The sequence below is a fragment of the Equus przewalskii genome, chromosome 18 (genome assembly GCF_037783145.1).
Source record: "Equus przewalskii isolate Varuska chromosome 18, EquPr2, whole genome shotgun sequence".
Lineage (NCBI taxonomy): Eukaryota > Metazoa > Chordata > Mammalia > Perissodactyla > Equidae > Equus > Equus przewalskii.
In genome coordinates, this window is record NC_091848.1 from 39,050,071 (window position 1) to 39,066,388 (window position 16,318).

General features: G+C 43.9%; 1 protein-coding gene across 12 annotated transcripts in view; it reads right to left on the bottom strand.

Annotated features, from left to right (window-relative positions):
• Window positions 1-16,318, bottom strand: part of CD86 (CD86 molecule) — a 63,135-nt gene that overhangs the window by 35,955 nt on the left and 10,862 nt on the right. For 5 of the 12 annotated variants that reach the window (XM_008516198.2, XM_070582622.1, XM_008516196.2 and 2 more), the window contains exon 1: window positions 7,078-7,235. The exons of 5 other annotated variants lie outside the window; for them this stretch is intronic. In XM_008516198.2, the coding sequence (XP_008514420.2) occupies window positions 7,078-7,094 (17 nt within the window). In that variant the 5' untranslated portion in view covers window positions 7,095-7,235. Of the gene's footprint in view, window positions 1-7,077; window positions 7,236-10,205; window positions 10,412-16,318 lie in introns of those variants that run through there. 2 more of the 12 variants (XM_070582619.1, XM_070582620.1) reach the window with 1 other exon arrangement.

Sequence of the window (16,318 nt, forward strand, 5' to 3'; positions counted from 1 at the left end):
TGGTCCCTCACCCAATACTAAAAAGAAAGACAGAGTGTCCACAGATAACTACAATTCAAGCTCCAGGACCAATGTGGAAGGTGGCAATGCTTATCCCCTCCCAGCACAGGCGAGAGTCTTTGCTCCAAACAAAGCAGGAGATGCCACAGCCTCTGGGGAGGGAGGCTTAGGTCCAGCTTAGTTCAGCGCTCAGGGCCTGGCCCTTTGCCTTCTGCCGGTTCATACTGTGACTGGAAAAGCCAGACTTGCTGGACCGTGCCCTGATGTCATTCATTCGTTCAACAAATGTTTATTGAGCCAGGCTTGGTGCTAGGTGCTGGGAATATAATGATGAGCAAAACCAGAAACAGCTCCTCTTCACGTGGTTGCTTCAGGTTTAGTAGAGGAGCAAGATAATGATCAAATAATCACACAAATAAGTGTAAAATTATAACGATGACAAGTGCTACAAAGGAGAGGTTCATAAAGGAGAGGTTGAGAGCCTATAATAGGACCAGTCTAAAGTGAGATTTGAAGAGTGATGTGGTAGATTGAAGATGGACACATATTCTTTGCTACTCCTCCCATGAAGAAGGGGCATCTCCTCTCGTCTCCTTGAATCTGGGCTGGCCTTACAGACTTGTGACCAATAGAACGCGGTAGAAGGGATGCTGGGACTTCTGAGGTTAGATCATAAGAAGCCTTACAGCTTCTGTCTTTTTTGGAATACTCTTTCTGGGGCTCTGAGCTACCACGGAAGATGTCTCACTCCCCTGAGACCATCATGCTAGAGAGGCCATGTGTAGGTGTTTGGGTCAATAGTCCCAGCTGAGCCAAGCCTTCCGGCCATCTCTGCCAAACCACCAGACATGTAAATAAAACCTTGGATCCTCTAGATCAGAGGTCAGCAAACTGCAGCCTTCAGACCAAATCTGGCCACCACCTATTTTTATAAAGACAGTTTTGTTGGCATGCAGCCATACCCATTTATTTACTTATTGTCTACGGCTGCTTTTGCACTTTGATGGAAGAGTTGTGTAGCTGTGACAGAGACCATATGGCCTACAAAGCAGAAAATATTTTCTATCTGGCCTTTTATAGAAAAAAATACTGACCCTTCCTCTAGAACAGCACTGTCCAGTAGAAATATAATGCAAACCACATACGTAATTTGAAAATTTCTAGCAGCCACGTTAAAAAAACTAAAAGGAAGTAGGTGAAATTAATTTTAATAATGTATTTAATCCAATATATCTAAAATATTATAATTTCAACATGTAATCAATATATAAATTATTAACAGATATTTTACATTCTTTTTTCTGTACTAAATCTTCAAAATCGTGTGCGTATTTTATACTTACAGCACGTCTCAATTAAGACAAGCTACATTGCAAGTGATCAGTAGCCACATGTGGTTAGTGGCTACTGAACTGCACAGTGTACCTCTAGACTAGCCCATTCATGAACTCAATATCAGCAAGTGACCTCAACTGATGCCACAAGGAACAGAAAAATCACTCAGAAGCCTGCTCAAATTTCTGACTCAGGACATTGTGAGAAAGAGTAAAATATTCATTGTTTTAAGCTGCTAAGTTTGGAAGCAATTTGTTATGCACAATTTGTAAACAGAACAGATTGAATAGGCGCTAACTAGTGAAGGGTTAGGGGGTGGCTTGAAAAGATTCTAGGCAAAGGAAACTATGTGCAAAGGCAGTGAGGCAGGAGGGCACGTGAGAGAAGGTCAATGTGGCTAACGTGAATAGAGAGGTAGGAGAGGAGACTGGAGAGGTCAACAGGGGCCAGACCAGGCTCATCTTATGGCTCAGGTAAGGATTTTGGTCTTTGCTCTGAGAGCATGGCAACCACTGAAGAAATTAAAGCTGATGAGTGACATAATCAGGTTTGCACTTTGAAAAGATGACCGGCTACTGTGTAGCAAATGGATAGTAGGGAAGCCAGACCAGATACCAGAAGACCAATCAGTTGGCTACTGCAGACGTTTAAGTGAAAAAGGATGGCCATTTGGTCTAGGGTGGTAGTGGCAGAAACAGAAAGAAGTAGATACATTCAAGTAATATTTGGATTATAATCAACAGGATACGGAGAGGGATTAAATATGTGGGATGAGGACAAGGTATTGATTGATTCATTCATTCATTCAACAACTGAGTGCCAGGAATCATTCTTATTTAATAGACTGATCCCACAGTGGATGCTACAGGGTTCCTTTACTTTTTCAATTTCACATATTCAGTAAAACTATGAATGAAAGCACAGCAATCATACTTCTGCTTTCCAATGTGCAGATGACACAAAAAACAGTCAGATAGCTATTAAGCTGGTCAGCTGAGTTAGTATTCATAAAGCCTGAAAAGAGATCTGATAGTAGCATGATGAATCTCGTGAGGATAAGGGTAAAGACCTGTGCTTAAGTTTTAAAACAACAACTGTAAAGCGGGACGAGTAGACAGAGAAATAGCTTATCCACAGTAAATGTAACAATCACATTTATTGAGTGTGGCACGGCTACCTAAAAATTAATTCAGTCTTAGTGTAGACTTTGGTCCCTGTACTCTGTGCTAATCAGACCACATCACTTGTGGTATCACGTTCGGTGAGGTCGGTTATACTTGAATGACGCTGACAGATTAGTTTATCAAGAGAACGAGCAGCACAATTCACCAGGGAATAGTGAAAGTATGTCAAATGAGGAACAGTTGAAAGGAGGTGGGTAATGAACCTGGAGAAGAGGAGCCTGCAAGAGCATGATGGCTGTCTGCAAATATTTAAAGGGCCCCCACGGGATGACACACGCACTGTTGCTGAAGGGCAAGGAGCTTCAATAATTGGAAGTTATAGAGAACCAGATTTCAGCTTCAGATAGTGAAGAACTTTGAATAGCGTGCTACAACCAAGGACTAGACTTTCTTGTGAGGTGATGAGCTCCTCATCACCAGAACTGCTCCAGCAGATGTGGGGTGATAATGCAGAGGAGACATTTTAGGAGGGATTCTTGAATTGGGTGGGTAGTTGAACTCCGTAACTTTTAAGTTTACCTTTAAGATTCTCATTACATACCCAGGAAGAAGGAAAAATAAAGGAGAAAATCTGGCCACACCACCTTTCTCTGTCTGCCATCTGGAGTCCATTCCTCTCATTTTTAGCATAGTGTAGGGTACGGTGCATTTAGAGGATTCCCCTGAATGTGCAGGGTCTGCTGAGCTGACTACAAGTGGTCCAGGGATTCAGAAGAGAGGGAGAACAGCAAGCAATCCTATAGCCCCGAAGGGTAGGGTGAAGGTGGTGATATTTGGACTGGGCCTTAAAATCGAATCAAACTCGGTTTCAGAAGTGTACCCTGGTGACAGGAACAAAGTGAGCTACGCACATTAGTGCTTGCAGGAGAGAGTGTACTTCTGTTAGAGCGGATGAGGTTTTTACCCAGTATTGGCTCCAAATGAGCCCACTCATTGTGACACTCCCACTCTGGAGGGCTGTCAGCCTAGGCCACTGCATTGCTTAACAGAATCTTCCTCAGAGAACTGCTGTCTTCCTTTCACATTAGCAATGGTTGATGTTCTAGAACTCAGTGTGGTGACCATCTACCTCTGTCCTTGGAGGCTTCGCAAGGTTCCAGCAATTCTTCCCATGACCGCGCTTCAAACAGGTTCCTGAAGAGGTACCACCCTGCATCCTAGGCATCCAGTTAACATGTCTTAAAGAACTCCTGCCTCCCGAGGAGCCACTTTTAAATGTTTGGTTGAGTTTAACTGGATAAATACCTCAGTCATATTCTTGACACACACATACATGCATGCACATGTACAAGAGCAGAGGCATAACCATGTGTTCAAGCCTTCTTATTGGTATAATCTTCTTTGGCAACTTTCTGAGCCATAATCAAATGTAATAGTCTGTGAGGACACACAGAAATGGGGGAATGACTAGGGCCTTTTTAAAGGACAAAAGAAAAGATGAGTGGACTGGAAGAGAGGTTGACTTTGGACAAATAGTGGGAAAATAGCTTCTGTGAGAAGAGTAGGATAGTTTAATGGGGCCTGGAAAATCCGAGGAGTTTATTTTTGATTTGATAGAAAACAGAGAGTTTGGGATTAATAGTTTGGAAGCAGAAAAAGTGTATAATGACAGTTTAAAGAAAATAAGCCTGTCAATGGCCAGAAGAAGGAGGTGAGGGCTGGTATCAGGGTGATCAAGAAAGCCAATATCAAAGGCTCGTGGACCTAAGATGAAGAGGCTGAATCAGGATAGGGACAGTGGGCATGACAAGAAAGAGATGAGCAGGAGCGATGCCATGACGACGATATGAACACTTCCTGGTGTCTGGTGGCCAGAGGAGATGATTCCCTATGGATACGCGTCACCCATCCTGAGCTGCTTTCCTTGAACTCTCCTGCCAGCCACGTCTCTTTCTAGCTCAGGCTGGCTCACATGTCTGACTTGGTTTCCAATCTCTTCTTGGAGAAAATCCCCCTGAGCCCCATTTGTGGAGAATTTTCTTACTTAACACCGCCTTCCTTTCATTAGCTGTCCTTTCCCTCTCTCATTTTCGAGCACGGTGTTTTCACACAGATATGAGGGGAACAGTGTCAAAGATGCATAGGTACGAAGAAGAAATGTCTTCGCACACTCATAAGGAGGAGAAGCATGCTTTTACTCACTCCCCAGGATTGTAGGTAACTAAAGAATTAAAATTGAGGCCATTCCCCTCACTCACCCAAAGGAGCATAACACGGCCATAGCCTTTAGCTTTTTCCCATCTCCTGACAGCAAGTTTGTGTGAACGAGAGAGGCCCAGCTCTAGTCATATGTAGAATTGGACCTTTCTGAGTCAAGGAGCACCACTTTTTCAAATTGTCAATGATTTGGGGAACCATTTTTTCCTTTGTGCCAAAAAGTGCCTTGGGTAAGCATCATGCAAAGTTTATAGGTACCCCTCTCTCAGTCTATGCACATCAGTCAAGGTCTCTGCCTGCCGTGAATAAGACCCATAGAACTAAGGAAAAGGCAGCCATGCCAATCCTGACCCCCTAAGGGAGCCCCTTCCTGTTCTCTCAGAACTAGAGTCATGGTCAAAGAGAAAGCCAATGTTTCAAGGGCACAATATGAGGGACGTCCCCCTCTCCCCATTCCGCATACCAGCCCTACTCTGGTTGGGATTCCCAAATTAGTCATTCCTTGGGTTAAGGCATTTTTGAAAGCCCCTGTTAAAATGCAAATGATAGCTGGAAGGGAGAAGTGTTTTTTGTCTTTAGCTATTAAGATTTAAGTTCAAGTTAATTTATCTAAATAGGAAATGGAACTCAGAAAGGAACCATACTCATGAAAGGAAGGAGAAGAACAGGGAATGGGACCTTTCCCACCTTGACAGGGAAATGCAAAGTGCTGAAGACACGCTTTTCTTCCTCTACACATATTCAAAATGGCGTCTGTTTCCCCAGCCTCAGCCTGAGTGTACTCTGACGTGCAGCTCAGAAACAAGTCTCTATATTGTATTAGAGATGAGGACAAGTGTCCAACAAAGGCTTGTGTGCCCAGCCTATGACCCTTTCCTCCCTTCCTGTCTCCCAAATCCTTTTATCTGCCTGACCATGAAAGGTGAATTGTCAACATTTGCCTGGACTCTGGATAACTACTCAGGAACTGCACCTGCCCTCCCCTACCCCCTTGCTTGTTTCAGATGTGTTTTGCTCTATCTCTTCACATCTTCAGTCTCCTGGCCCAGTGACCCTTAAACCCAACTCTCACCTCTATCTGATTTTTGAAACATGATATCTGAACCTTCATTTTCTCCTAAAGAATCTGGCTTGGCTCACCTTTTCACATTTTGTGTTCCCTTCTCTCCTACCCTAGCCTAACTCCATAACATCCAATCCTCACATCCACCAGCAAGGAACACCTAAGATCCAGGGATATTAGAATAACCAAAATATCAAGATCAAAGACATAGGTATTAAACAGTGAGCACAATCACAAAGCACCATTTCCTTCCCTACAAAGCACTGTTGCTTCATGGTCATTGTTAGTGTGACTAATAGTCTTCCCACGAGACTAGAAGCTTCGAGACCATGTATTTTATGCTCCCTGTTAAAAACCCAACAGCTAGGACATAGTAAGCATTCAATAAATATATTTAGAACATATGAATGAACAGAGATTTATAAAACCTTCCATTCTACACAGGATAGCCCATGTAAATAGCATCATTTGCGGTAGCAAAGAGAAGACATAATATAGAGCTGTGAACTGGTGCACATAATTAAATAGACTCATGTTGGTCCAGAGCCTTAGTCCCAAGATTGAGGTTGCATATCAGAGAAACAGGTCATCTCCTTCATTATTACGCTTTGAGTGAAGGGGGAAGTTCCCTTGGCCAAAAATTATTTTCACCTGTCTCTCCAGACCCTTAACTATTAGTGGAGGCACTATTTTAAGCCTATTTGCAAATGCAAATATGTTCATGGTATACAGAACACGATAAACCACCGCCTGGGCTCTTTTTTGACCTAAGACTATTTCTTTCCAAATGAGTTATTGGTCTCTGATGCCAAGAGGGGCCAATATTGGGATGGGGCACTTAGATGAGACGAAGAAATGGGGAAAGGTTTCTGATAGAAGCGAAAAGCCAAATAAGAAAGCAGAGGCTACTGCAGAGCTGTGGGTTTTGCCCCCAACGTCTGGAATTCCCACTGGCAGAAGGGGTTCAGGCAGGGCCATCAGCCTCCGATAGCTTCTCCGGGAGCAGAGCTACTTGGAGCCCCCAGCACTCCAAGGCCAAGAGCAGCTGCAAGTTCTCTGGTAAGTGGTGCCTTCTGTTTCCTGCGTGTCCTGTCTCCTAGCTCACCAGAGCAGATCAAGGGATTTGGCTGGCACAGACAGGATTTTTTAATGTCCCACCTCCAATGTAGCCAGCCTGAGAATAAAGCCTGACTAACGATCAAAGGTTTTAAGCATGTACTCCACACTCCCTCTTACCCACTCCCTTGCCGGCCGTTAGCCCCACCTCTGAACATCTGCCCGAGATGCAGCTTCTTCTCACACCATGCTCCCCCGGCACCCGAGTATGTAAGAACCTACCTGTCACAAATGCCCATCCACCGCAGCTTCTGGAGACCAGAGGCATAAGCCCAGTGGCATTCCCGAGGAACACAGAAGCAGGGTATTAAGGATAAATGAAGAGGAGCCTTTGTGAGCTCCCCATACCTCCTAACACTCCTTTGTAGAGAAAGAAAATAATGTTAGGGCTGAGGCTAGAACTCAAATGCAGAAAGGGGAACTGACTAGAGAGAAACAACACCGCAGACGGGGCAGTGTTCTTGCTGGTTCCAGATAACTTCTGCTGTCAGGTGGGCATTTCCACTGATGAGAATGACTACACATGCACTCTTGGAGAGTGAGTGAGTGTAAAGCCCTGAGGAAACCCCCCAAAGACAGCCCCAGCCACAAACAAGACAAAGACACCTTGCCTGACAGATTGACAGAGATCTGGGAGCGCAGCCTTTGAGGCCCGTAGGTAAAGATTCAGCTCAGTTCAACAAATGTTTTACTGAGCAGCCATGTGCAAGGCACTGCGTCTGGCTCGGCAGGGCGGCTGCAGACAGTCCGCAACAAGAGCGAGCATTGAGACCGGGGTTCCACCTCTCGCCTTCCCTCGAAACCATTCATTGAGTACCTCTCCATGGATCCTGCTGGAACCCAATTAACAAACACAGCCCTTATTTTCAGATTATTCTAATCTAATCCTAACTGTCCTAATCTAGAATGTTTCTATTACCTTGGTTTGCTATTCCTGGAAGAGGGTGGTGCTCTTGCATGCGGGACAAGTCAGAGGCAGAAGTGTGAACGGGTTGTGAATGCCGAGTGGATTTTCCAAACCTAGTGCTTCAGCAGAGACAGGCGTCACTAGTATAACCCTGCCCCAAATGCATGGGTGCTTATTCTGAACCGATCAGGCCCTGCAAAGCCCTCTGCCCAACGTGCAAGCATTTACGTGCCTCTGAGGCTGCAGGATTTGAGCTCAGGAGAGAGGCAGCCCCCTCTCAGCAGGCCTTCCCTGCTGTTGTGGAGGCCAGCAGTGCCCTGAAGAAATTAAAAGTGACAAAGTGAAAGGCCTTCGTTGTTGTCTGGGTTGCGCAAGGACGTGAGGTGTGGGGGAAGTAACGCAGGTTTGGAACCAGTGGTCCAGGGTCAAATCCTGGCTCGAGCATTGGACCCCAGGCAAGTTATTGAACATCTCCCAGTCTCAGTCTTCTCACCTACAAAATGTAACTAGTAATAGCTTCCTTGCTCACTGTTGTGAAAAACAAATGAGATCGTACATGTAAATTACCCGCCACAGAGCACGCTACGCCCCTATTTAGTCTTCATATTTCTTTCCTATCTTCTTTTCTTCGGACTTTCCAGTTCTCAATTTGAGCTTTCTGCAAAGATCTTCCTTCTGTCACTGAAAAGGTGATGATCGTTCTTCCCCAAAAGGGTCTGTAAACCCCTCCACCTTCCATCCAGGGCTCAAACCCATCAGGCTCCTGTGTCGTCCTGTTCTCTGACTTACAGAGTCCTCACTTCCCCTCAGCTACGCTATGTGCACACCTTGGAAACTTCATCCTTGATTCAGATAGGCTCCACCTGGGGTTTTCCTCTGGATTTTACAATCATCGTTTTTTTATTTAAGTGTGTCCATTTGGTTTCCTTATTGTAACACATGAAATTACCCACCTATCAGAGCACAGGAGTTAATTTACATTCCACTGAGTTTACAAGTTTGCTTTTTTTTTTCCCAGTGTTTTTTTTTTTGACTACTGTGTACTCAGCAGTCAAAATATAAAATAGACTGACTTGACAAGTCCTGCTTTGAAAATATTTGGAATAGTATTTCCCAACCTTCAGTCATTCTAGCTCCTAGCATCACTCAAGATCTATGTAAAATCTGTACCACTCTTCATAGGATATTTTTCTCTTAACTTACTTTATTTAAGTAAATTTATTCTAAAAGGAATCTTTATGTCCATACTAACATTTTTAGAAAGCAGTATCAGTTGCTATAAATGAAGGCTGAGTAAAAATAACATGTCACCCTGGGCTTTGGAATCACAGAGCTGTGTTCAAATCCTAGCTCCACTAGTTAACACCTGTGTGTTCTTGGGGAGCTTCCTTAACTTCTCTGGGCCTTAGTTTCCTCACACAAGTAATACTAAATATCTCATAAGCTTGCCTTGAGAATTAAATAGGATAACATACATATGGTGCCTAGCACAGATCCTGGCATTTAGTAGGTTGTTTAAAAAAAGTTGTTTTATCATTTTCTCGTTTCTATATCCCTTCTCTCACCTGCTTATGTCAGTTCCTGCCTACAGCAGCCTCCTCCAAGGCTGTAACATAGAAGTAAAGGCAGACAGGTGGTACGGCAGGCCACAGATATAAGGGACGATACGGTGTCGTGCGACCCTCTTACTCTACGACTTAATTAGACTTGCAAGGCTGTTTCAGGGACCTCAGAAGTCATTCCAGTCTCTCACTCAAGCAAAGACCCCCCTTCAATGTCACTTCTGATAGATGGATGTCCAGTCTTTGCTTTCTCACTTATGTTAGAAAATTCACTACTGGATAATATGGTTATAAGAGGAAAGTCTTCTTGATAATAACCCCAAATCTCCCACTCCTTACTCCCCACACCCATAAGTACCATTTAGTTGAACCTCTCCTGTTTTCTAGAACTACTAGAATACATATATATTTACCCCTTTATATAAACCCTTCCTAATAGTTGAAAGCAGTTATTAAATTTCCTTCATAGCCTCTTCTCTTGGCTAAATATTGTCAGTATCCTCAGCTGTTTCTCATATGAGGTGGTCTCCAGAACCCTAACTAACTTGGTAGCTCTCCCACTGGTACCTGTCTCCCTGAGTTTGTCAACACACCCCCTTGCAGAGAGGGACTGAATGGAACAGCCAGTGACACGATCACTTTCCTTAATGAGTCAGAGATCAAATTAGCCTGTAAACGACTACATTGGGAGGTTGGCTGACCGTGATGTTTTTTCACTTCTCAAGTCAGATCTTGAGTCCCTGGCCCCATCTTGTTTGTGTCAGTGTTTGGGGCCAGTGTATAGCCAATCAAAGTAACTCTGTAGCGCGTATACATTATCCACTGTATTAGCTATCCCTCCAAGCTTTGCACCACTCAAAGATCTGATAAGGAGGCCTTACCCAAGGGTCATCGGAGCCAAGGACAGGCAGAGTTCAATAGTGATGGTGGTCAACAGTATCACATGCCGAGAAGAGGTCAAGCAGAATAAAGAAGATCAGTTCCTTGGGTTTATTGAGGAGGAAGTTGCTGGTAACCTCAGAAAGCTGCTTTTGTGTGAGGCTGCTTCCTCGCTGCCTCCCTCCCGGATGTTCTCAGGTCTGAGAGGCTACAAGGAAAAGCAGCAGGAAGGGAGTGGCTGTAGATGGTAACTGGGTGGGGGAAACAGATACCTTCCTGATGGCTTTGCCCAACCTTGCCCAAGAGATATTCTCCTGGGACCACATAGTTAGGATCTACTCTGGGAGACAAAGCTGGAAACCTATGGGTGCTTAGAAACATCCAACACTTAGCCAAATTTTCCAATTCCAGCCATATATAGGTTGCTATACACAAATGGCTTCCTGTGACCAGTAGTCAAGAGACAGTCTAAAAGTATTCCGGGGATGGTGTTGGTGGTGATGGTGGTTCTGATATAGGATAAAATAGTTTCTACAAATAATTGTAGCAGCATTGTTTATTGAAAGGTTAGTTAGCGTTTATTTCCTGAGCTTTCTTGACACAGAGACTTTTGCAGGGAGAAAGCAGAAGAGACCTGAATTCAAAGGCATTTCTGGGCTTTTGCGAAAGTCCATAGAAGAAGCCCATAGAAGAGACAATACAGGTGTCCTAGAGGTTGAGAGAAAAGGGAGAAGAGCGCCTTTGAGATGCAAGAGGAAGGAAGGGAAGGGCAGAGGTGTGCGGGCCCTGTGAGCAGTGGGTCCCTCTCAGTGCTCCCAAGGGGGTAACAATCTCAGGGGTGATGGCTCATGCCTAGAGAGGTAGTGGCCTTGGCTCAGAGAGCCCAGCCTTAGCAGATAATCCATTCCCCACTGTGGCATGAAGGAAGAAAGCTGCCGGACTTCACAGACCACTGTAAGCTGGGTAGTGAGGCTGCCAATAGCAAACAGGACAGACTAGGACTTGAGGTGCTTCCAGCACTTTCTAGGTACCAAGTAAGCTTCCAGAATTCTGACTGGGCTTCAGGAGGGGAAGCGCACCCCTGTATGATCAAGATGGAGTCCCCTGTCCAACTGGCAGAACGGGGGCTTGGAGGTGGGATTAGGTTGAATTAAAGGAAATAAGGAAAGTGATAGTATCTTACACACTTGATTCATGGACAGCAATTCACACCCTATGCATAGTGTAATCCATGCAAGGGGGCCCAGGATTGGAGTGTAAACATGGTTCCTGAGTTGTTCTTAATTTAGAAGAGACGCAGCTCAGGGCTGGGTCCTGTTCTTATCCCCAGCTCTGCTGTACAAACTCTAACAGCACAGGACAGTCAGCCACAGCCCTCAGGACCTGACTCTCCTCCTGTTTTCGTTTTTGTTTTTTTAAAGATCTTATTTTTCCTTTTTCTCCCCAAAGCCTCTCCCCCCACCCCGGGTACATAGTTGTGTATTCTTTGTTGTGGGTCCTTCCAGCTGTGTCATGTGGGACTCTGCCCCAGCATGGCCTGATGAGTGGTGCTATGTCCGCACCCAGGACTCCAATCGGCGAAACCCTGGGCTGCCAAAGTGGAGCATACAAACTTAACCACTTGGCCACAGGACCGGCCCCTGACTCTCCCCTTTTAACGAATCTCTGCTGGGTCCACAGATAGGGTTCCCTGACACCACCCCAGAAAGAGCATAAAACATCTGCTATGAAGTTTTCCATTTACTGCTGTTATAAAATTGTATTTTTAGAACCCTTTCTCCTTAAAGCATAAACACGCTAACCACTAGGAGAATGAAAAGACCAGCCACAGACTCGGAGAAAATATTTACAAAACATATGTCTGATAAAGGACTGGTATCCAAAATGTACAAAGAACTCTTAAAACTCAAAGAGAAGAAAACAACTCAGTTTAAAAATGGTCAAAAGATCTGATCCTATACCTCACCAGAGAAGATATACAGATGGTAAATAAGCATATGAAAAGATGCTGAGTACCATACATCACTAGGGAAATGCAAATTAAAACAACAATGAGCTACTACTACACACCTATTAGAATGGCTAAAATCTGAAAAACTGACAACACCAAATGCTGATGAGGATGTTGAGTAACAGAGACTCTCATTCATTGCTGGTGGGAATGCAGAATGATGTAGGCACTTGGGAAAACATTCTGGCAGTTTCCTACAAAACTTAACAGAAGCCTACCATCTGATCTAGCTCCTAGGTATTTACTCAAATAAGTTGAAAACTTATGTCCACACAAAAACCTGCGCACGAATATTTATAACAGCTTTATTCATAATCACCAAAAACTGGAAGTAACTAAGATGCCCTTCAACAGGTGATGGATAAACAAACTATGATACATCCATACAATGCAATATTATCCAGTGATAAAAAGAAATGAGTTATCAAGCCATGAAAAGACACGGAGGAACTTTAAAAGCATATTGCTTGATGAAAGCAATATGAGTCTGAAAAGGCTGCATACTGTGTGATTCCAAATAGATGACAGTCTGGAAAAGGCAAAACCATGGAGACAGTCAAAAGATCAGCGGTTGCCAGGGCACATGAGGAGGGATGAACAGGTGGAGCACAGGGGATTTTTAGGGCATTGGAACTATTCTGTATGATCCTGTAATGGTGGATACATGATATTATAAATTTGTCAAAACCCATAGAACTGTACAACACAAAGAGGGAAACAATGTAAAGTATGGCCGCTAGTTAATAACAATATATCAACACTGGTTCATCAACTGTAACAAATATGCCACACTAATGCAAAATGGTAATAACAGGGGAAACTGTGCAGGGGAGAGGGTATATGGAAATTCTCTGTACTATCTTCTTAATTTTTCTGTAAGTCTAAATTGTTCTAAAAATAAAGTCTATTAATTTAAAAAAAAAAACAAAAAACCACACTCACTAACCACATGCACTGATTCCTGGTAAAGCAACTAAATTAATGATGTGACATTTTAGAGAGCTTCTAGACTAGTGGGTAAGAAAATTAGCACCAATTTCACAGTCCAAAGCTTCACTTCTCCACATTGCACGCTTGTAACCAAATGCCACACATAAAATGTTGCTGTGAAAAATCTCCAGTTTTGTATTTCTGGCCTCTGTTTTAACATTTTCTGCATCTTTCTGGTGCAGAACCATAGATTTTTTTAATGTCAATTCCTTAGGTAAATTAAAGAAAAAGCCCCATTGTTTTCTAAGGGCCAGATCAATAAAAAAAAATAGCTCTCAGTTCCATGTTTCTGGAGGAACATTCTTAGAAAAGTAGTACGTTTCTTTTTTCTTTGGGGGGGAGATACAATCTTGACCTCCACTTAAAAGCAAATTTTATACAGTTAATTGTTAGAGGTTGAGTCTTTTTCTTTGTCTGAGTCAAAATTTTTCAGCCTCAGTATTTATATCCTACAAGTGGGTTGCTGAGGTAGGGAGAGACCCTCATCCTTACAACCTCTAGCATAGACCCCCCTCTCATCCTAGGCTGGCTTGTTCCGTCTCCCCAGCTGCCCGGGGGTAGCTTCTTCTATTCACTTTCTCCTGATGCAAATTCATAGTCATCATTCATGCGTGCTAAGAAAGAGGCAATGTGCATTATTTCTTAAGTTGTATTGGGTCAACTTCTGAACACAGGACCTAGGACCCAGTGACACCCTTTTGCTTAGATGTCCTCTAAGAAGAAGACAGAAAGGCAAAGCAAGGGACTCCAACAGTTATTTGCAAGAGTCTATCAAGCGAATGCAAAAGATTCCTGTCTGCACTTTCTCTCAAAATCACATAGTGGTTTGATAAAACATACCCGAAATTCAGCAGCAAAATACATTTATTTGGATTGAAGATTACATTAGCATGTGCTAAAAGGTCCATTAAGGAAAAATTGTCAAAAGGGTAAGCATCAGGATGCATGCATTTCAGATAAAGATTTGTACCTGGGATGGGTGTGGCCTTTAGATGAGCTGCTGTTTTAGCAGTCTGGGCGAGCAGCGGGGGAGACGAGGAAGGTGGGGCTGAGTAGAGCTCAGGCGGGAGACAGCAACCTCAGCAGGTGAGCAGCCAGCCATCCCACACCCAGGGTCTGTGAGGGGCGGTGTTTGGGATGGCAGCTGGGGGTCAGGTGCTGCAGAACACAGAGTCAGGAGCTTCTGGGAAGCACGAGCTCTGCAGTGTGGTGGGTGGAGACACTTCAGCGTCTCTCCCCGTGGATTGAGGCCTATCCCAGGGGGATAGGCCCCATAGGACTGCACCACAGCTAAAGCCAAGGCCACGCCAGAGGAAAACCGTAGCTTGGGGAACCAAGGGACTCATGGTTTACCCCAAGGCCACTAGAGACAGGATTATAGCAGCAAGACCACATCCAGAGCACCCCTCCCAGCGTGCCTGCCTGCCATGTGTGCACACTTCAAGAAGGGGGCTAGGCAGAGTTTCAGGGGTAGTGCCAGGGTGTACATGGGTACTGATATAACTATAGATTCTAGTGACACACAAATACACATTTGGTGTTTTTTCAGTCAGGAATACATTGGGTTTTTTCAGTCAGGAAGATTGTCCCTGAGCTAACATCTGTGCCTGTCTTCCTCTATTTTGCACGTGGGATGCTGCCACAGCATAGCTTGATGAACAGTGCGTACGTCCAAGCCCGGAATCCGAACCCGCGAACCTAAAGCTGCTGAAGCAGAGTGTGCAAACTTAACCACTACGCCACTAGGGCGGCCCCCAAATACACGCATTTTTATGCTCTACCTTTGTGCCTACCATCTTTGGATCTCGGTAATAATTCCCATTTTCCAACAATACTTTAAAATCCACAGATGTAATCGCACCATTTGGAATTTCTACTTTTTAATTTGCCTTCATTCATTCAACAAATGCTTAACCAGCCCTGATTGAGTGCAGGCCCTGGGCTGGTCCTAGGATCCAAGGTGAGCAAAAGCAGAGGGTCCCTGCCCTCCCAGAGCCTGCAGGTGAGTGCAGGAGACACCAATGTCATGATGTCAAGGTATGTCCTTGCCACCAAGTGATTTTCAACACGAACAACTTCACTTATGATGTCCTACTGATTAAATATCATCTTAAGAGCATGAAGTAGATTCTGATTAGATCGTGTAGGTCACAATATTTCCCCAAGCCCTCTGTCTCAGGAATAGGCTTCTCCAAGAGATATTGGTTCTCCTTCACTTCCTATTTTAAACGGCCACGGCGTCTGCATGGCCACCAGTCATGGACGGCACAGTAGAGAGCACTCACTTGAGGGGAGGGTAGACTAGGTATGCTTAACTTCTAATTTAATTCTATATTCTAGCTATTCAGTGAGGTTTACATTCTTCTTACAGTCTCAGGACTTCCTCTGACAGTTTACACAGAAGATGGCCGATTAGTTAACAAAGAACAAAACTACATAAAATCTTTCCAAGGCGGGTGAAATACACACAGTGGCAGGTCTAAAAATAGATCCCAATAAACTACCAGCATTGGTGATGGTGCTTTTCAGAATTCAACAAAGTATCTGACTCCAAACTCACTATCCTTTGGATCTCTAATGTTAGCTGTGAACATTAAACCCAAATTCAGAAGACTGCGATCACTGAATTTACAGGGGCCTATTTGCTTAAGGGTATACACTTACACATTCTGAGAAACTGTCATTTCTGTCACAAAAGCATCTGACATTTCCCATTTCCTTTACAACTTCAGTTAGAAGAAATAAAATGAGATAATATTCTGAATGTAAAGTTTGCTTGAAGAGTTAAGTCCGTATGTTTTTTTCCTCTGCGTGCTGAAGGATGCATATAGTACATAACAAAACTAACACATTTTAACAAATGGCAGCAGCTTTCAAATTTAGGGAAGCACGAAGATCTGCGAAACCACCTTTTTATGCAAAGTATTTATATAAGAGTATAAATAAAATGTTCACTACAAGGTACAATAAAATAGATTGGGGCATACAGAACACAGTCAATATGACTAAGCTTGTTTTAAAAAAAAACCACTGGATTTTTTAAAGCTTCCATTTCACAACAGGGTTGAAGGAGGGGGCATCGTACACCCAAAGGCTCACTTCCCTGTGGCATCT